The sequence below is a fragment of the Melozone crissalis genome, unplaced genomic scaffold (genome assembly GCF_028551555.1).
Source record: "Melozone crissalis strain CALT ecotype California unplaced genomic scaffold, PUWL_Pcris_2 ptg000018l_1, whole genome shotgun sequence".
Classification (NCBI taxonomy): Eukaryota; Metazoa; Chordata; class Aves; order Passeriformes; family Passerellidae; genus Melozone; species Melozone crissalis.
The window spans coordinates 17,595,622-17,616,224 of NW_026535796.1; the positions used below are offsets into that span (position 1 = coordinate 17,595,622).

At 39.0% G+C, this 20,603-nt stretch overlaps 1 protein-coding gene across 10 annotated transcripts in view; it reads left to right on the forward strand.

The window, feature by feature from the left end:
* The window catches only part of CELF1 (CUGBP Elav-like family member 1), a 59,635-nt gene that overhangs the window by 14,830 nt on the left and 24,202 nt on the right, over positions 1-20,603 (forward strand). For 9 of the 10 annotated variants that reach the window (XM_054275574.1, XM_054275581.1, XM_054275583.1 and 6 more), the window contains 4 exons: positions 1,664-1,704; positions 15,561-15,748; positions 16,526-16,608; positions 17,013-17,061. In XM_054275574.1, coding sequence (XP_054131549.1) covers positions 15,571-15,748; positions 16,526-16,608; positions 17,013-17,061 — 310 coding nt within the window. In that variant the 5' untranslated portion in view covers positions 1,664-1,704; positions 15,561-15,570. Of the gene's footprint in view, positions 1-261; positions 313-1,663; positions 1,705-15,560; positions 15,749-16,525; positions 16,609-17,012; positions 17,062-20,603 lie in introns of those variants that run through there. The other variant, XM_054275575.1, reaches the window with a different exon arrangement.

The window sequence follows — 20,603 nt, forward strand, 5'->3', positions numbered from 1 at the left end:
TTACAGTTACATGTGCAAAGTGAAGGTCTTCTTTTTAACATCAAAAAGTTGCTTATATAGATATTCTTAAGCATTCAAAAGATCAAGTAACTGTAGATTTCATTTTATCTGAAAGATGATTATCTAAGGAATATAACTTAGCATATAAGCAAAAAATCTATGGTACATGTTGTTTTGAAGACATTAGAAGTTAGGCATGAAGAAGGTCTGTTAGCAGGAATCTAAGACCCTTTTTTTGGCCATAAACAGATATTTTGTAATTAACTTCCGAAAAGCAGAGGAATCTGGCTCCGGTGGAAGAACTGTCTTAAGGTAACGTTGGCCTCAATCATGAATTGGAGCTTCATAATCCAGAATGTTGTGAAACAGAACAAAAATAAGTATGCAAAGTGTTCTCTGAACAATAGTCAGTTTTGAATAATATTTTAGGAAAAATTCATAATTTTGAAAATAAGCATTTCAGATAACTGCATTATGTTCGTCAGGATTCATGGTTTGGGTTTCGTTTTCAACAAATATTATAAGGAAATTAATTTTGTTCTTGTGTTTAGGATCCTTTATTCCTTTAGATGCTTCAGTACTTTATTAAGTAAATTGAACAAATAGGAAAAATTTAGAAGAATTGAAATTTCTCAAGAGATCTCCCTTTGAAAAAGAGGGCATGAGTACATGTGATTTATAACCAAGTATATGACATGGCAAGTTAGAAGAGGATGTGGCTCGCTTATTCTTGCTTACTAAAAAAAATGTAGAACAAAGGTTAAGTAGGGGCCTGAAAGCAGTCAAAATGTGGGAGCTCAGATAGCCTTGTATAATTCTGCTTGCTGGTGGATGCAGTTTTTAGTTTGGTAACTATAGATAAATAAATAGATTTGGATTTTCTGTAAAATACTGCTAGACATAAGTGTAGTTCTGCAAAATAACCCAGGAGGAGGCTGAGAAGAAATTATTTGAGGGGGGAAAAAAGTCAAGAAACCTCACAAATGAAGAACTCCAAGTTTGTTTTTAAATACAGACTAGCTTGTGTTGAACGTCTGTTACTGAGTTTGAAAAAAAAGAACTTTGAATCATGAAGTAGCATCCCCTAGATATGAGGTGCTAGTACAGAAAATCTGTATGGTTCCTGGCTGGTGATTTGCTTAAGATGTAGAAATAACATTTTTTCCTTGTGTTGTTGTTCAATTCTGTGTTCCCTAATTCAGCACTTTTTGAGACTTCTCCATTTATGCAGTCATACATTAGAGTTCCCCTCTGCAGGTCCATGGTCATCTGTTAGTGCTGCAGCTGTCAAAATAACGTCATATAGGAGTTTAGGATTGTAGCTACTGTTGTGGTAGCTGCTGCTGTTGTGACAGTCAAAAGGCCAGAGAGGTGGCATAAGTCCACTGAACATTGCTAGGAAGCTCTAAGCCTTCTGTTTTCAGCCAGGTTGTGTTTGCAGTCCATTTTTGTGCACCCTTTCATTTACCCTGTATATTTGAAATATGAAGCTCCAGTTTTGATGCTATTGAGGGTTGTTACCACCTCATGATGACTTCTGTTATTAGAAATATGCTTACTTTCCCTGTCCTCAGTGCTTTACCAGGTAGAGTTCACATAATGCTTGTTATTATCTGATTGTTAACTCTGGAGTCCTCAATGTGTGTTTTTCCTTATCTTTTAGAGTGAAGACTGGAACAGCTGGACGGAGGTGCGTAGCTGCAGGTATGAACCAGCTAAAGTTTGTATCCCTCAGTTGCATAGTAGAGCTTCCTTATAAAGGTTTAGAGAGATGTTTTTACATTCAGTGATGAAAGCAGTCATTTTCCACTGCATTGAGCAGTGCTCCCTGAACCTTAAACTCTGCAGTTTCCTGCCTTTGTACTGCCAAAGGAGGTTGGGAGTGTTAACAGTTCAGGGCTGTGAGTATTGAGTCAATAGGCATCTTTAACTCCATATGTAATTTAATAATTTTAGAAACACAACTGCAAAGTAGAAATGCATGTCTTCATAGTAAGTTCTTGACCAGAACAAATCTGCAGTATTCTGTAGTACATGAAACCCTGAAGGTGAGTATTAATGGAACAACTCCTGGACTGAGACAAATTTGATTATGTGCAGTAGAACGGGAGCGTAGTCCAGTATGAAAATACATGGAGTCAAATGTGAAGATCTTTTGGTGCAATTTTCTTTGTGCTAGAAGTCCAGTAAGGGTGTAGTTTCATGTGTCAGCTGAGACAATTGCCCCTTCTCAGTTTCCAGCTGAGAGTTTAGTGCTGTCTCCTTTGGTTATGTTTGGTTCTCATGGTAGCTTGCATTATAGACAGAGTCAGCTTGACAACCTAGTAAAAAGCTCTTCTGTGATCTAGTTGTTTCTCTGGTTTAGGAAGTTGGAATAATTTACTGTGTGGTCAGAGGAGTACAAAAGAAGGTATCAGACTGTTTGTACTGTGCACCTCAAGAGTTTCAGTTCACTTCTGAGACAATTGACCTGTAAATGCTGTGTTAAGTAACACTATCAGTGTCACCACAACTGAAATTTGGTGATGTTTCTTCCCATGAATTACCTCTGCTATGGCAGAAATATTTAAGGTGTGTTTTGGTCTGTAGACAACCAGAGAGAATTAGGTTTTTATATTGTCTTGAGGAAAGAGTTGTTTTCTGCTATGGACAGACATTTGCTACTGTTTTCATAAATATATTGGGAAGGATTTGGTTATGTCTATATTAGAAAGAAAGACAAATCGTCTTTAAAGTGCAGGATATCCTGTCTCTCCGTATGTTACTCATCAGGGTAGAAAGATCCAAAGTTGGTTTAAGAAATCCAGGATCACCTTCATTTTCAAGTGATTTTTTAGAGAATTGGTGACTGACCTCTGTGTTTGGAACTACCAGTTTGAGGACATTTGTCTCCAGGCATTGTGTGCATTGCAAAACACTCAAATTCTTTTCTAATGTCCGATGCTTTGTACTTTGTGCTTCCTGCTCCTTTGCTGTCCATTAGGACCATACAGAAGACTGGAAAGAGAAAATACTGATCATTATGTTTGTGTCTTTTTTCTGAAGAATTTGCATCTTTTGAGACAGACTAAACTGATTTGGCCTAGTTTTTCAAACTCATGGGATTTTCCACCCAGATCCAGAATCAATATATTTGGATTACTTAAATAACAAAACAATCAGATATTTAAATAGCAAGATAATCACCACGTTTGTGGTTGATGAAAATAAGTCACTTTGATTTGGTGCAAGATCTGTGGTTTCTCATCTTAAGAGCAAAGTTGAATTCATCTGCCTAAATGTGAATAAAAAGGTGACCAAATGGAAGAGGATGGAGTCTTTTTTTGAACATCTAATAAAGGTTTATAAAACTGTTTGTGTATGTTCCAGTATGAAACGTCTCATCATGGTTACCACTACAGAGATATATATCAGAATATACAGAGATATACATCAGAATAAAACTGATGGCATTCTGTTTCTGTTCTGGTACAGAGAATAAAAATAAGGAGGACTCAGCTTTGCTTTAAGATAAGGAGTCAGTTCTACCTCTGTATTGACTCTTGTCATATACACATTTACCATGCTGAAACATGTCTGTGTTCAAGTAAAATTTCTGCATATGAGATATGAGCCCCTTCCAAAATGGAAATCTTTGGCATGGAGATAAAAATGGGCATTAAAAGATTGTAGATTGTCATCTTAAGAGTCTTCCCCAACCTTAATGATTCCATGGCTAGAGTCTAGACAGAGACTAGACTCTTGACATGATGCCATGACAGAGTTCAACCATTAACCTAACACTGCCAAGTCTGTCACTAAACCTATCCCTAAGCCCCACATCTACACATTTTTCAAGTACCTCCAGGGATGGAGATTGTAACACTTCTCTGGGCAGCCTGTTCCAATACTTGACAACACTTTCAGTGAAGAAATTCTTCCTAATATCTAGTCTAAACTTCTTCTGGTGTGACTTGAAGCCCTTTTGTGTGGTTTTGTTACTTGGGAGGAAAGACTGACCCCCGCCTCAGTACAATGTCTGTCCTTTTAGGTAGTTGTAAAGAGAAGTCTCCCTTCATCCTCCTCTTCTTCAGGCTGAACAACCCCAGCTCATTCAAGTTCCCCCTGTAAGACTTGTGCTCCAGACCGTTCATTAGCTCTGTTGCCCTTCTCTGGATGTGCTCCAGCCTCTTGGTGTCCTTGTAGTCAGGGGCCTAAAACTGGGCACAGCTCTTGAGGTGTGGCCTCACCAGTGCCAGGTACAGGGAGACAATCACTGCCCTGGTCCTGCTGGCCACACTGTTGCTGATCCAGGCCAGGTTGCCATTGGCCTTCCTGGCCACCTGGGCACTGCTGGGTCACGTTCAGCTGCTGTCAGCCAACCTTCCTAGGCCCTAGTCTGCTGGGCAGCCTTCCAGCCCCCTTCCCCCAGCCTGTAGCACTGCTTGGGGTTGTTTGACCCAAGGGCAGGACCTGACACTGGGCCTTGTTGAGCTGCACACAGTTGGCCTCAGTCTGTGGATCCAGCCTACCCTGATCTCTCTGCAGAGCTTTCCTCTCCTCTGGCAGATCAACACTCCCACACAGCTTGGTGTTGCCTGCACACTTGCTGAGGATGCACTTGATCCCTTCACTCAGATCATTGATAAAGTGATTAAACAGGACTGGCCCCAATGCTGAGCCCTGGGGATCACCACTGGTGACCAACCATCAGCTGCATGTAACTGCAATCACCACCACTACCACTCTCTGGGCCTAGCACTCCAGCCATCTTTTACCCAGCAAAGAGTACGCCCATTCACATCATGGAAAGTCACCCTGTCCAGGAGGATGCTGTGGGAAACAGAGTCAAAGGCTTTACTGAAGTTCAGGTAGACAACATCACAAGCCTTTCTCTCATCCACTCAGCAGCTCGCTTTGACATAGGAGATCAGGTTGGTCAAGCAGGACCTGCCTGTCAGAAACCCCTGCTGGCTGGGCCTGATCCCCTGCTTGTTCTGTGCATGTTGTGTAATGGCACTCAGGATGATCAGCTCCATGACCTTCCCCATCCCAGAGGTCAGGATCACAGGCCTGTGGTTCCCCAGATCCTCCTTTCAACCCTTCATGTAAATGAAGTGTAACATTTGCTAACTTCCAGTCAACTGGACCCTCCCAGTCAACTGAGAACCCCTGTCTAGGCTACATTTCAACTTTCTTTGGGTAACATGCAACAAAAAGCTTTCCTTTGAATAAAATGAAATGAGAGAGATAATAGTACAAAAGTACTACTATTTTTGTAGTATAATATTAACTGATTCATGTTTGTATCTGGTGCTATTCATAAAAACAATTTGAGATTAAAGGACTCTTCAAAATGGCTTGTCCAGCTGTTCTGGTGGCCGCAAAGGACGCTGAAACTTGAGACTTGTTGCTTTTAGTCCAAAAGGGCTCTTGAAACTCAGAAGAAGAAAAAAAAAGACTATCAGAAAAGATTTTAAATGTGTCTAAGCGCTATTCTTAGACACATTTAAAATTTTTATTCTTATAAGACATTTCAGTAAGGAGAATAATAATTTGTAGTTTGTTCCTTTGAGTTAACATATTACATTTCTTAAGTAAAATAAAGTGACTTTGGCCAGTTCTTACTTTAAGGTTGTAGTTCACATATGTACAAAATGTGTTGCTTGCCATAAACTTAAAAGTGTTTTTTGATTCAGAGATTCTCCTCCTGCAGGTTAATATAAATAATATAAAAATAATAATAATAATAATAATATAAAAATATAACGATCTTTGTACATGGTCTTGGAATTTTACAGCTGGTTCTGTTGCTCCCCCTGGGCCCAATATGCAACCACACAGCCTTCTCTGTGTAAATGTAGTTGCCTTGCCTGCTGTAATGCTTTATGGCATGTTTGGCTTGAGGACAAGCAGACTATTGAGAGCTTTCCAAGAATGACTGGATTTCCAGCTCCTTACTAGAGGAATAACTTCTGGCTCTGTTTCAGTGTCAGAAGACTGTCCTAAAATGTGTAGATTTAAGAGTCCTTAAAAATCTGGTGAATACTATAGAGATTGCAGAACGTTTTTTTCCAGTGTATCTTTTTGACTAAGTACAGAGCTTCAGATTCATGTCGTACAGGAGAGAACAGGAAAATGCAGGAGTATCTGAAACCAGATTTGTAGGTACTGTGTTTGTATTGACAAGGTAAAAAAAGTTGAAACAAAGTTTTCTGTTCCATAGAATTGCTTGCAGGATTGTTTCTTGCGCAAAAAGATGGCCAGGAGTTTACCTTCGGCTATATCCATCTTAAAAAGGAAAAAAGCAAAACCAAACCAAACTCAGAGGCAACATTTAGGAGAAAGAGAGCAAGGACACTCTTAAATGGAATCTGTACCTTGCCTTCAGCACAAGATTGCTTCAAGCATTATTCTTATTCTCTTACAGTAAAGATTTGAGCATTGAAGTGCAAGTGTGATATGCCCTCTGTATTTCTGTCTTAGGGTCTGAATTCAGTCAATAAGCAAAAACAAAGGGTGCGAGGGGAAAACTCAAACCTTGCCGCTGCCTAAATTGTTTCATTCTGTCCCCTGTCCTTCCACAGGGTAGAAATGTGTGTCCTCTCCTCTTATACTCATTTCCTGCTTTGTCTCCTGTGTCATACAGCTGCCTTCATTTCCTCTTACTATTGTTGTGACCAAGCCACTTTTCCTACTTTCTCAAGAAGTTTTTTCTGTCTGCAGTGCCAAAGTGTCTACAGGTCTTTCCGATCTCTCTTAGGTATTTAAGGTTTCCATAGTTTTTTGTCTCTTGCAAAGTGTAAGAATTTTTATGTTCTAGCAATGTGATTAGAAAAATTAAAAATGCTGCTCAAAATCAAACTACTGGAATGTTTGGGTATCTTAAAAAAATACAAATTTAAAGTGATATTTTCTTTACATACCTTACTGTAGGGCTTAAGCAGTACCTGAAATAGACATTTCACATATACTTATTAAAAAAAAACCAAAAAAACAAAACAAACCAGAATCTAAAGGTAAGGATAAAGAGCTTTAATGTTTTTAGTATACTAGAACATATACTAGAACTAGTACACCAGAATGAGGGGAAGAAACCTGTACATGTCTGCTTTAAAAGCAATTGCCCTGGGATACATCAATGCTTTTTCCTAATATCAATTATTAATTGTAAAATGTCTTGCAAAGAGGGTTAAGTATGTGATGTTTTCTCCTTGCCTGTGATTTGACAGAATTAATTTTTCTAAGGAACCTGCATTAAGGCTTGTTGTTGTCTCTTCTACAGGTATTGGTTCTTTAAGGGGTTTTCCTGCATTAATTGCTTCAGATTTATTATTTGGTCTCTTAGCAGTTTGTTTTCTTATATGCTTTGTGTCTCGTACCTTTAATACAGTGTCTTCTCAGCCAGGCTTTTATTGTCTTTTTTGCATCACAGTAAGTTTTCCTGTGTCCTGTGCCTTAGTTTTAAATTCACAACTACGATTTGCATTCACAACTCTCTCTGCATTCCTGTAGTCTGAAAAAGACATGGAAATTGCAAAATAAAATGTATCAGGGAAAGACAGAAATGTAACATAAATTTCAGATCACTGTTCTGAAGGTAACAATTGAGAACTTTAATTACAAAATGTAAGCTAGCAAAAGAAGATATATTACAATATAAGGTAAAGAAAACAATCCAGGTACCTCTTCTTATATTTCTATGAAGATGAATGTACGTATGTAATGTATTCTTGGGGAGCGGGTATATGGAGATAGTTTCCTAGAAACTTCATATTCTCTTTGGTGTTTAATTGTCTTAATTTGAAGATTTTACTTACATATAGGCATATTTTTCCTTATTTCACTGAGCTAATGTATTAGTCTACTGTCCTTGTGCTGCACAATACTCTCCTTGAAAGCAGGGTGAGTGCATACTGTATGCCTTTGGAAAAATCCACATATACTAACTGAAGTTTTTTATCACTCTGTACATTGCACTATAGCAGACTGAGGTATTTGAAATTCTTTGGAGTTTTTTTATGTAAAAAAAAAAATAGGTACAGGTTCTGGAAGGAATAATTGGATATACCTCAAGGTAATGCTGTGAAGGCTGTCAGCTTTCATACTCCATATTGACAAGAGGGTAATGAGAAATTTTATGGTCAGAGATGGATGTTTTAGGTCCCTGTCAGGAGGCAGTCTCATGGCCAGGCTATTCCATTTTTCTCTCTTTGGTAATGCCTGTGCAAGCCTTCATAGCATCATCACTGAAGCAGCAGACACAGCTGCAGCAGATCAAGCACTGGGTTAGCAACCTCATGCTGCTGTGTTAGCTCTCAGCTGTGCTCTGAGAAAGTAAAACTCAGGGTAGCATCATGCAGCTGTTCTGTCCTAGAGAAGCAGATCATTGTCTGCAGAACTGTGGGCTGCTCACATCGCAGAATTCCAATAGCCACAGCCCCATCAGGACATTCACAGCACAATCCTGCATCCCCTTACAGGCAAGCAGGTGAAGAGGCAGTGTATCAGAAGATGAGAGGAAAAGTTTGTAGGCCACTGCCTTAAACTTTGTGGACTTCATACATGTGTTATAAGAGGGTCCTAAGACTGGTAATTCAGCTTCTTGCAAGTTCTCATTAGACACATTTAAAATTGCTGTCAGTAGCAGCCACTGGCAGAGCAGGACTCAGCTGCAGTTTAGAGTGGGTTTTTTTTTTTGGTTTCTCAGATTTGGACAGATGTTTGTAACCTGTTTCCTGGTAGATAAGCTCTCATATTGCAGAGCTGCTGTCTGCCATTTGATGTAAGCTGTCCTCGGGCATGAGCCAGATATTGAGTATATCACAGATGGAATTTGTTCATCAGTTGTGTGGTGGCATTGTGAAAGCAATTGCAAGGCATTATAAAAAGAAAGGAAAGTGTATATACTGGTTGCTGTCTGTGCTGTCACATTTCTTCAAGTCCAGAGGTGTGGGGTTTGGGTTTTTTTGGTTGTGTAGTTTGTGGTGTTGGGGGACCTCTTGGGGAGGATTTAGTGTTACTTACTAAAGCAATTGAATATAGTGCAGGTGTTTTAATGAGCATTTACATCAAGTTCAGTTCTTGAGTAGCTTTTGACAGGACAACTCTTCCTTTTTTTTTTTTTTTTCTTTAACATAGTTTGGTTTGTTTTGTCCTAACACACATGCATAGGCAAATTCCCACTCTTTGGTATGATCTAGGCCTATCATTGCCATTCACAGAGATTCTGTGTGAAGTGTATGTTGTATAGCAGGAAGAACAGATAATCATATGTATTTGAGAAGGCCCATAAACAATTTGAGACCAAAATGTACCTGTATGTGTTTCTTGTCTGTCTTTTTATAAGCTTCACTGTTTAGAATTAATTAGAATAACAAATTTCCTCACTTCACTGCAAACTTTCATCTCCTTTTTCAAGAAAAAAAAATCCCTAACTTTTCAAAATAAATTTTATATCATTTACTGCTACAGTTTTTCTTTACTATCAAAAAAGGGTATGTATAGCTGCTGTTTCATTTTTCTCTTCCTAAGAGTACTTAGGCAGAGAAAGCCTCATTCTGCAAGCCAGAAGACTGGGTGACTTGCTGTTTCATCTGCTGGCAGAGAGCTGGGAGTCCTGGGGATTCTTCAGTCAGATGAAAGTTCATAATTCATTCCTTTTGAGCTTTCACAGAGTTAATTGAAGTAGAAGCTACAGGACTTCATTCACAAGCCAGAGAAGTAGGTCAGGAATGTATTGATGTACCTCAAATACTTTTCCCCAGAAATATTTTGAGGAAGGGTAGGGGGGAAAAAGCTTATAGTAGGATCTATTTTTAGAATTAAATTTATTTACCTGATTTGTAAAAATTAATCTGCATCTAGATCTCATTTATCTGCTCTCAGATAAATGCATAAGAGGGAGCACCACAAAACTTTGGTATTTCCAAGGTAAAGGCAGTTGTCTTCCCCTCCTATCCCTTTTCTCCATCTTCTGGGAACTTCTACCAAAGTTCACATCAATAAAATGTTTTTCAGTTAATTTAATCGGAATTGTAGGCAGCCCAAAAACTTCATGTATTTTGATGGTAAATTCAATATTCTCAATGTGTCAGATTTGTGTACCCACAGTGCATAACAGTTAAAGAGATTGGCAGAGGAAGAAACTGCAGTTTTGGCAACTAGGTATGGGGCTTTTTGTGCCCAGTGAGGCATGGGGAGACAGTTTGGATTTCAACACAAGCAGAAAACATTCTGACCACATGCTTACATGATCAACAATGAAACAAAATATTGACAAGCAACTGTTGTATTTTGATGCATGTAACCTAGAGGCTATCAGTGTAAAAACAAAACTGCAATTCAGCAGCACTGTAAGAATCTGGATATGCACAGATAATACAAGGGGAAGTTTATTCTAGGACCTGTCTCCTTCAGAGCTTCACAGTGTCTGATTTCCCCATAGCCTACATCCTTTCCCATAGCTTGCTCTCACCATGCCAGTAGTCCCTCAGCTTCAGATTTGTGTATGCTGTCTATGCTGTCTGAGTACAGAATGTATAAAATAAAAGGTGGTATTATCTTCAGCTTTCAGAGTTAATTACTCATTAAAACTAGGCTTTCTTAGGAAAGAAAATATGATGGAAGATTTTCGGTTTTGTGGTGAATTTTCACAATTTTTTTGCCCTAGGATATGATGTAATTCTGTAAATTTAAAAAGCAAAAAGCTTTCGACGTTTGTACTCTGCAGTCTCTGAGGAGCACATATAATGTCACATTCTGCAGCATCATCTAGGGCTTCAGCAGTGTAAAAATTGAGATCTAATGTGTAGTGCATGGAAGTTTTTTAATGTTCATATTGTCAGATGAGCACAGCATTTAAATGTGTAGCTACAGTCCATGGAGCTTGGAATTTCAGACATTGTTTCTGTTATCCTTTGAATAGAAACAGTCAAAGAATGGATCTGGAAGCCAGCAGGAATTTGACATCTGAGCAAAAAATAAGTGTGTTTAGCTCCCTTATTTTTCTTTCTTTGTGAGAAATGGTTAGGATAACTTTTGTGTTTTTCTAATTTCAAAGAAACACTTTTCCCTCATTTAATTATTATTTCTGTGCAGTAGTGAAATACCATGTTTTTCCACTCCTTTTTATATTTTCACAAGTGAAGTCTGTAAGTCTTTTAATTTCACTAGCTTGAAGGCCTCAGCTAAATAACACTAAACCAAACCTGCTTGTACACTGTTTTGTCACTGAAGTTGCCATCATTGCTTCAGAAGTATGGCACCCAGAGGCACTGAGTCTTGGCTAACATATCTTCAGGTATTTATTCACCATTCTAGTATTAATGCTTCCTTTCCAACAAATTGTGCCTATAGCATTGCAGTTTTGTCTTAATGGAACAAGAAGATAGGACCTTGATTTTGAGGAGCAGAGGGATGTGGGAAAGGGTGGGCATAGGATCAAATTGTCATGGTGTAGTGATTTTCTTCAGTGAATCAATCTCAGTAACATTTGTAATCAATCTCAGTAACATTTTTAAAACCCATTTTCTAGACAATGTGTTGCCAGCATTGTCTTTCATGGAACCTACAGTGAGCATGGCAGCTGGGGCATTTTACTGGCTGATGTAAAAAGCTAAAGATGAATGAAAGACCAGAAGGAATGAGTTCTGGTCTTCCTGGATAGGGCCAGAATTTACAGTGTTGGTCTATAGATTCATCTCATATAGGAATCACACCCTGTAATCTGTTGTTCTAATCACATAAACCTGAAAAGTTTTTCTCTGCAGTCTCATTTTAGACAAATGCGTGAAATGGGCTCTAGGATCATTTTAACATATTTGAATATTATTGATATGATGGACTTTACTCAACATGGCATTTTTCAAGCGGGAAGCCTGTAATATGTGTCTAAAGGTAGACAGAGCAATTTCATTTATTGAAAGCTGAAAAATTGACCTGTGCTCCCTAATGCCTATTTGCATGTTCTTAACAATGGTGCTTAGCAGATAGCTTACACCTTTTTCTTTAAAGAGAATGCTTTCTTGCACTTATCACATAGTAAGAGCATGCATGAAGTAGTTACTGTTGAATATCTGATGTGTGAGAAATGTAAGTCCTCTCTTATTTTGCAGTGTATGCATATCTCTTTGTATTACAGGGTCTAGCTCCTTTAAATTAACCTCACTGCTGGCAAAAGATAAGAAAAGTTTTCTTTTTAAAAATTTTTTTCAGGGGTTGGAAACATTATTTATGAAAAAAACCAATTGACATACTGTAACTGTGCAAGCTTAAATAAACCTATGTATACTGGCCAGGCAGAATAACTGCAAGTACCCATTGCAACCATTGACAGAGGAGAAAGATGTGATCACAGCTGCTCCAGCATGCAGTCCTTGATGCTCTGAGAGGTTATTTTGTGGTTATAACAACCATATATAAGGGTTGCTGGTCTCATGTTAGACTCCAATTAACCATTCCTCCTGGAGTGCTCCAACACACTCAGCTGCCTCTGCACTGGGGCACTCACTCCACTCAGTCAAATACTCCTGCATTTCACAGTGTATCCAGTTTTATCCACATTATCTCCCCATTAGTTTGGGTATTGGAGATTTAATAAGAAACCTGCATTGCATATATAGATGCATCTCACAGTTCCTTGATCAATGTGCTATATCTGTTTTAATGATGAAGCAGCTGAGGTGTTCTGATCAGTGTTCTCAAAGACTATAAAATGGTTTTCTGTAAATCACTGAGTTTTTTCCCTTACTTGGTCATTTATAGACTCTCTATATCTGGATTTTTAGACAAAGTATTGTTTCCAGAACAATGTATGTTTTACTTCTATAAAAGGATTTGGTTTTGATGTTCTGTGGTTGTTAAGGAATTTTTGAATAATCTGACCTTTTTTGTGGCAGATTTGGAGAAAAATTGTAGTTGGCATTTTGTGCCATAGAAGTTGAGAGTGTCAATAGTAAAGTACAAGGGGAAGAGAGTGAAATCAGCTATTAAAAATGTTTATGGTGAAGAAATCTCTTGACTTCACACCTTAGTATTGCTGATTTGGAAAGTGCTTGTCTGAACTTCAAGGCCTTGGTCTGCCATTTTGGGAGACAAGGAGTTAGTTGGGGGTGGAAAGACTGGAGTTTGTATTCTTTCTGCTCTGTTACCCATTGCTATCTTCATGGATCTGACACTCTGTTTATCTGACAGTGCACTCAGTACTGCTTCGCCAGGGAAAATTGCACAAAACAAGCCTAGTGCATCAGCATTTTCATTGTGTACTAAGCTGAGCCTCCCTTCACATGGTCACATCCCCTTTTTAATCTGGGATTCCATGTCCCTTTCCCAGTCCAGCCTGTTTCTGTGGTGTCTATTGCTGGTCTCCCTGAGCTTCTGTTTCTGTGGTTTGAGTGTTTTTTGTGTGGCTGAGTGTTAAGACCTGCAGAACTTTTGGAAGTGGTGTTGTTGGGGGGTTAGGCAGTACATTGATTTAGTGTTAAGAGTTTGTCAGAGACTGAGGTGATGGCCGCGTTCAAGTTGGATTTCCTCCCAGAGATGATGGTGGATCATTGCTCCTTGAATGCAAGCCCTGTGTAAGTATTTTCTCTTCATGTCTAAGTTCTAACTAAAATGATAGCTGGAATTGCTGTCTCAAGGCCCTGCTGTCTGTTGGGACAGAGGGGGACAGGAAGGAGAGATAGGACACCCTGCAGTTTGTTTTCTTGAAGAAATCCTAGTGGTCATGGAAGATTGATGTTGGTTTGAAGATGGGGGGAAAATGGTCTGATAATTGTGGTGATAAGGACTAAGGAGGAATAAAGCTGTTTGATGACACTGCTTATTGTATGCTACAGGTACTGATATTATAACATGGATTGTTGAAATCACTTGTGGGAAGAACTGTTTCTGTTCTTCCCTATTAATAACTCCAGACTGAACCGTTTAATTAGGAGTAAAATATTCCTTGAATGCTGTTGAGGTTATATTAAGAGTTGCCCAGTTAACAGGAGCCATCTTGTGCTCTTGAAGCTACCCATGGAAGGCAGGGCTGAAAATTATTATTGGATAGGGTAAACAATTTCCAGTTGTTCTTAGCTGAAATGAAAAAGAGGCAGTTTACATGTTTGTAAAGGGTGTTGTTTTGTTTCTCTTGGCTATTTGGAGAGGTGCTGACCCTTTCTGAGTGGAAAGGTGAAGAGGAGTGAAAGCATTTATGATTATTCTCTTCCCCTCTAGTAAGAAGCTTTGTTGTTTTTAAGTCTGTTCATACAGCTATAAAATTATGAGCTTTCCCTAACATCATTTTTTTCCTTAGGTTCCGAACAGCAGTGTATTGATGGGGAAAAATACTAAACAGTACTGGGCTTGGATTTTTTTAAAATTCTTTTCAGGGAGAAATGCGATTTCAGATGGACAGTGAGGAGTACTGTTCACTATCGTGCAGTTAAAAAGCCATTCAAAGTGTCTTCAAAGGAGCAAAGCAGAGATGAAGAGAACTGACTGCTCTGCAAGAGGACCACCTTCAGCAAAGAGTTTGGGGGTGGGGGGAATCATTGTATAGTTGCTGTTCCACTCCCCATGTCCTTTCTAGATTATGCAGGGATTGGTCAGCAGTTTTAACCAACTAGTCTCTATAGCTGCAATAGGGTGTTGTTACAGTCAGGCTTCTGCAGGGAGGGGTGCTCTGGTGTACCAGGCTGGGGGTACTGATAACAGACATCACACTGCACCTAACAAATAATGAGGAGTCAATACAGAGAGCAGTGAAGGACTTGTCAGCTGGCTGGGTGGAGCATATCACAACTTTTATTAATAGGGTGTAAACTGCTCATATGGGTAGACAGAATGCCTTGGAACCTATTGAGGATTCCCATACTTAAAACTTCCGTGTTGTTGTAGTCTAAGTTACTTTTTTTTTTTTTCTCTGTTAGAACCCTGACATTACTGAACCTGATTCAGTCTGTGACTAACTGGATTGTCCAATCCCAGCCTTTTCATGTACAAATTAAGCCTTGTTTTTTGCCAATTATTGTTGAAAGCTTCCTGGTTTCACAAAGAAGTACTTCCTTGTAAACCTTTAAAGAAACTTACCATTGGATCAGTTTATTCTGTTTCTCTTTTTTAAGATGGATCTTCACCTTGGGAAACAGTTGCAATTAGTCTCATGTAAAAATGTAGTCATAACATTCTCTCATTTTCGGTGGTTACTGATAACTTTGGTAGATTGTAGGTAGACTGAGCTTAGGTTCCTTTAAGTTCTGGTTTCTTTTTACATGGTTGAGCTAGTGTTAGTTTTCAGTTATCTCAGCAGATTTATATCCTGAATCCCAGATGTTGACTGCATTATGGGAACAGAGTTTGAAACAGCTGTGTAGAGTGTGTTTCATTTCAAAGTACATAGCTTGCCCGTAAATCTGAGTGTACTCTGGTATGCATACTGGGAATGTGCAAGAGTTCCTTTTTATATGTATATTTTCATCATACACATTTATATATGTGTAGAAAATTAATTTTTCTTTAATTTTGCCATAGGCATGCTTTTGTTTAGAATTTGTAGGAAGATATAAACCATAATTTTTTGGTTTTGTTTTTCTTAGTGCAAAGAAAATGAATGGCACACTGGATCACCCAGACCAACCTGATCTAGATGCTATCAAAATGTTTGTGGGTCAAGTCCCACGGAGCTGGTGTGAGAAGGATCTCAGAGAACTTTTTGAACAGTATGGTGCTGTCTATGAAATCAATGTCTTGCGGGACAGGAGCCAAAACCCTCCTCAAAGCAAAGGTGAGAACTTCTGTACTTCTCTTGTGAGACTTGGGATTTCAGCCACTTTCACATAGTTGCAGTCTTAGCTGTATGCTTATTCAAACAGCCCTGTAGAGCTCTGTGTGACCAGATATGCATGCAAGCCCAGACTTTATAAAACCTTTGAGTGTGTTTATCTAATTATACTTGAACTGTGATCCAGTCATTAGCTGAGCTCAGAAAAATCATAATTTTTTTGAGCTCAGCATGATGGAGATGCTTGAGGAGTACGAATTATAATTACAAAGCAGAACATCCAGTAATACTGTGTTGCTCCAGAGCATCACTGTGATGATGTCATATGATCAAAATGTGGCTGAATGGGACACAATTTCAGATAAATATGAAATTGGGGTTTTAGTCATTTGTGTTAATCAAATACTTGTAAACATTAAATTCTTACTAATTTTTGTGCCTGCATTTGCAGTTTGGTTATATGCAATATTTCCTATGAAGGTAGGTAGGGTTTTGGTACAAGGAAATAATTGAGTTTGAAAATGAAGTAGCCAACAGATATATCTGCTTGTTTTAATGGTGTAGTAGGGATGTTGGGTTAGTTCTGAACATATTCTATTTTATTACACTTGGAAATCTTTCTTAAACTTTCACAAACAGTAGCACCTACCTGTTCCAGCACCTAACCTCTTCTTCTTATCATACATTTTGCATTGGAAGTATGAAGTTGGGCTTGCAATTTCTGTACAGCGCTCCAAGATTGGGTGTTCATTCCTCGTTAACATTTTGTTTCAATTGCAGGGTGCTGTTTTGTTACATTTTATACCCGTAAAGCTGCACTAGAAGCACAGAATGCTCTTCACAACATGAAAATCCTCCCAGGGGTAAGAGCAGAGCCCTGCTTTCTTCACAACTCTGTCTTGTTTCTCTGATCTCCAGCACCACTGAAGCACAAACACATTATGTTGCCCTAAAATAATGTTGTAAAAAACCTATTCAAAAGATCAGTGTTATGAGATCTATGTAATAGCAGAACTTACGGGAATTTTGGAGTATTTGAAAGAATGATATGGCAGTGAAGTGGGTGGAAATGGCTTTTATAATACTCTGAGGAGGAACGATGGCATATAATTAGAAAAACCTTTTCTTGGAATTTTGTAGTGTTACATATGCACCTCTCTTGAGGCAATTTAGGCTATAATTTCTTTCTTTCACAATTGTTATGGGATGTATTCCATATAGTATGAAGTGGATGTATCTGGGATTAAATAATCTTTTTACATTTTAGATGCACCATCCTATCCAGATGAAACCAGCTGACAGCGAAAAGAGTAATGGTAAGCTTTACTAAAGTCCCAGTTTGGTGTCATCATTTGGGCTAGTCAGGAAACTTGAGGATTTCTCTTTTGCTTAACAGCTTTTGATGAAGTCTTGAATTGGAGGTCCGGTTTTTTAAAAGAAAAAAAGTGAAATCAGAAAGGTGTGTTTTTAAATAATAGGTAGTGTGAGTGGTGTCTCTCAAATTCCATGACTCAGAGTATCTCTCTTGCTGCTGCTTGTGGTAGAACCATGTTGTCAGTTAGGGAAGCATCCAGTGAGTTCTTCTTTGTACTAAGGTGGTTTAAATCTTTGTTGGGGACATGGGCAGTGGGATTAAGTGCATCCTCAGCAAGCTTATTGGTGATGTCAAGCTGAGTGCTAGAGGGAAAGGAAGCAATCCAGAGGAGCCTTGACAGACTGGAGAGGTGGGCCTGTGTTGACCTCATTAAGTTCAGCAAGGCCAAGGTGCTACAAACATGGATACAGGCTGAGCGATGAGTCAATTGAGAGCAGCCCCGAGAAGGACTTGATGGCTAAAAAATAGATATAAACATGCAGTGTGCACTTGCAGCACAGAAAACCAGTCATATCCTGGGCTGTAGCTAAAGGGGGCATAACAGGTTGAGGGGGTGATTTTCCCTCTGCTGTTGTAAGACCCCATCTATTGCACTGCATCTAGCTCTGAGGCCCCCAGCATAAGTCATGGACCCGGGAAGTATGTTCAGGGAAGGGCCATCAAGATATCCTAGGGACGGACACCTCCCCTGTGAGGACAGGCTGAGAGAGTTGGGGCTGTTCCACCTGGAGAAGAGAAGGCTCCAGGGAGCCTTCTAGCAGCCTGCCAGTATCTGAAGGGAGCCTACAAGGAGGATGTGGAGGGATTGTTTATCTAGGAGTATAGTGATAGCACAAGGGATCACAGTATTAAACTGAAAGAGATTTAGATTAGATTTTATGAAGAAATTCTATACTGTGAGGATGGTGAAACATGTGAACACATTACCCAGAGGAACTGTGGATGCCCCATCCTTGGGGGTGTTCAAGACTTGTCTGGATGGGGCTTTAAGCAGCCTGGTCTAGTCAGAGGAACTAGGTGATTTTTAAGGTCCTTTCTACACCAATATATTCTGTGATTTTATGAAATCTAGAAATGCTTTTTCATGTGTTTGTCCAATGTGAAGCAAAGTCTTTTGCAGCTGGGGTGGGAATCAAAAATACTTCTTGTAGCATACAAGAGAGGTTGAGAATTAACAGCAGTTCAGTAGAGAAGAAAAACTGAATATTTCTGCACATTGGCCATTTCAGATGGATTAAGAATTTCTTCAGATGGATTAAGAGTTTCTCATCTACCACTGGGTAAATGATCATTTATCCATGCATTTCCTTGTGAGAAATGCCTTTCCTTTATGTACCTACATACATGGATGTTCAAATATGCGTGTATCTGTATTGCTGCAACCTAAGCAAAGAAAGCATTTAGTATCCTATAGTTTCAGCCTTTCTAGGCTCAACCAAATTTTATTTTCTTCATTTGCAGTAGTTTGTGTTGCATCATGGAGAAGATAGTCCTGGTTTGAGAACGTTTACCCCTTAATATAATAGAAAAATAAAAGATGGAATGTATGGGTGACATGTAGTAGGAGTAATTCCATCTGCAGATTCCTCCATGGGTATATAGGACACGTTCCTGTGTAAATATATCTAGAAAGGAGTCATTCTTTTGAAGTATTTTTGGGAGGAGAACAGAATAGGTTCTCTAAACTTAAAATGACCTTACATTACATAGAAACACACATACAAATATCCTGGGAAAATAATGGAAAGTTTAAAAAAGTATTCAGTGGAATTTTAGGATGTTATTTCTGAGGCTATTATTTAACTCTTGAGTGTTAATAAAAAGTGAAGGTGACAACAATAAATAAGAAAGCATTAGTTATGAGAGTATTAGAACTTGCCACCAAGACAAGGAATTCTGGATCTCTTGGAACTAAAATGGTCTGCTAAAAGGATTTGAAAGCAGCTTTCTGCTCTAAGACCAGAAAATGAATTGGGTGCAACATTAAGATTTAGTGGCCAATTAAAGTAATGTCTGCTGGAATAGTTTGGTGTCTTTCCGGCATCATAGAAGACTCAAGTAAGTTGGTTTCCCTTCACTATAGTATTGAATAGAAAAATGTTGTATTCATATTTCTCAAGTCCCATACTGTACCAAGCTGTTCTTCTCTGCAGCACTGTCCTTCGTGTGTCTTCTCAGGGGCTCCTCCTGGGCTCTCGACCCACCCCTATTTATTCCAGTTACCTTCATGAGCTACAGCTGCTGCCCAACTAAGGACTTGGCAGCTGTAGCTCATTTGGAGTAACTAGGACCCACATACATAGATCTTAACAGGGACTCTCTCCATAAGGACCCACTTATTTAATACATAGATCTTAACAGGGACTCTCTCCATAACAATACATATATTCAGGCCCCCACATTTCCCCTCTTTTCTTTTAACAATTATACAGTTACAATACACATACAGTCCCAGCTCTCAGGCTGCCACACCTCTCGGCTGTCTTAGATACATACAAATCCCTAGATGTTCCAAGACTCTTTTCCTTAAAGGGCATATTTTTACAGCTTTCTGCTGTTACAACTCCTTAATTCAAAGGCCATATAATATTCTAAAGTCCCAGCTCTCTGGCTGCCACAGCTCTCGGCTGTCCTTTCTTCTATAATATCAGGGGGTCCCATACCTTCTCTCAATGTTTGGCTGCATGTTCTTCATCACATTGGGGTCACCAGTTGTTGTATTCATATTTCTCAAGTCCCATACTGTACCAAGCTGTTCTTCTCTGCAGCACTGTCCTTCGTATATCTTCTCAGGGGCTCCTCCTGGGCTCTCAACCCACCCCTATTTATTCTGGTTACCTTCACGAGCTACAGCTGCTGCCCAACTAAGGACTTGGCAGCTGTAGCTCGTTTGGAGTAACTAGGACCCACACAGATCTTACAGGGACTCTCTCCATAACAATACATATATTCAGGCCCCCACAGGAGAAGACTTTTTTGAAGCTTCAAAATGTGCTAGAGTATTCATCATTTTATATTGTGATGAATGTTGTTTTATATTTTCAAGTGATATTATGAATAATTCACTTCATCCTTTAAAAGGAGGTGTTTCAGAGGTGATCAGCATCCTTAAATAAGTAAATCAAGAGTATAAAAATCTGCTCTGAATTTAGATTTACCCCACTCACTCAAGTGACCTTTAGCTGACATTAGTAACAACTAACTGAAAAATGAAGGGAAATGCCTTTCTGAACCAGTTATTTTAAATGGTCTGCCCACTGAAAGGTATTCTTCAACTCTACTATATCTAATAGCATCAGTATTTAGAGCCAAGAAACAGTACCACACAGTCCGTGGTTTGATTTGAGGTGTTATTTTTGTGCTTTTGATGCAATCAGAATGGGCCTATCACTAACAGAAGTAAAAGTGTTCAGTTTTAGCAACTGCTGTTGCTTCCACTGTTGAGAGAGGAGGATGAGGAAATTGGCATATCTAAATTAAGGT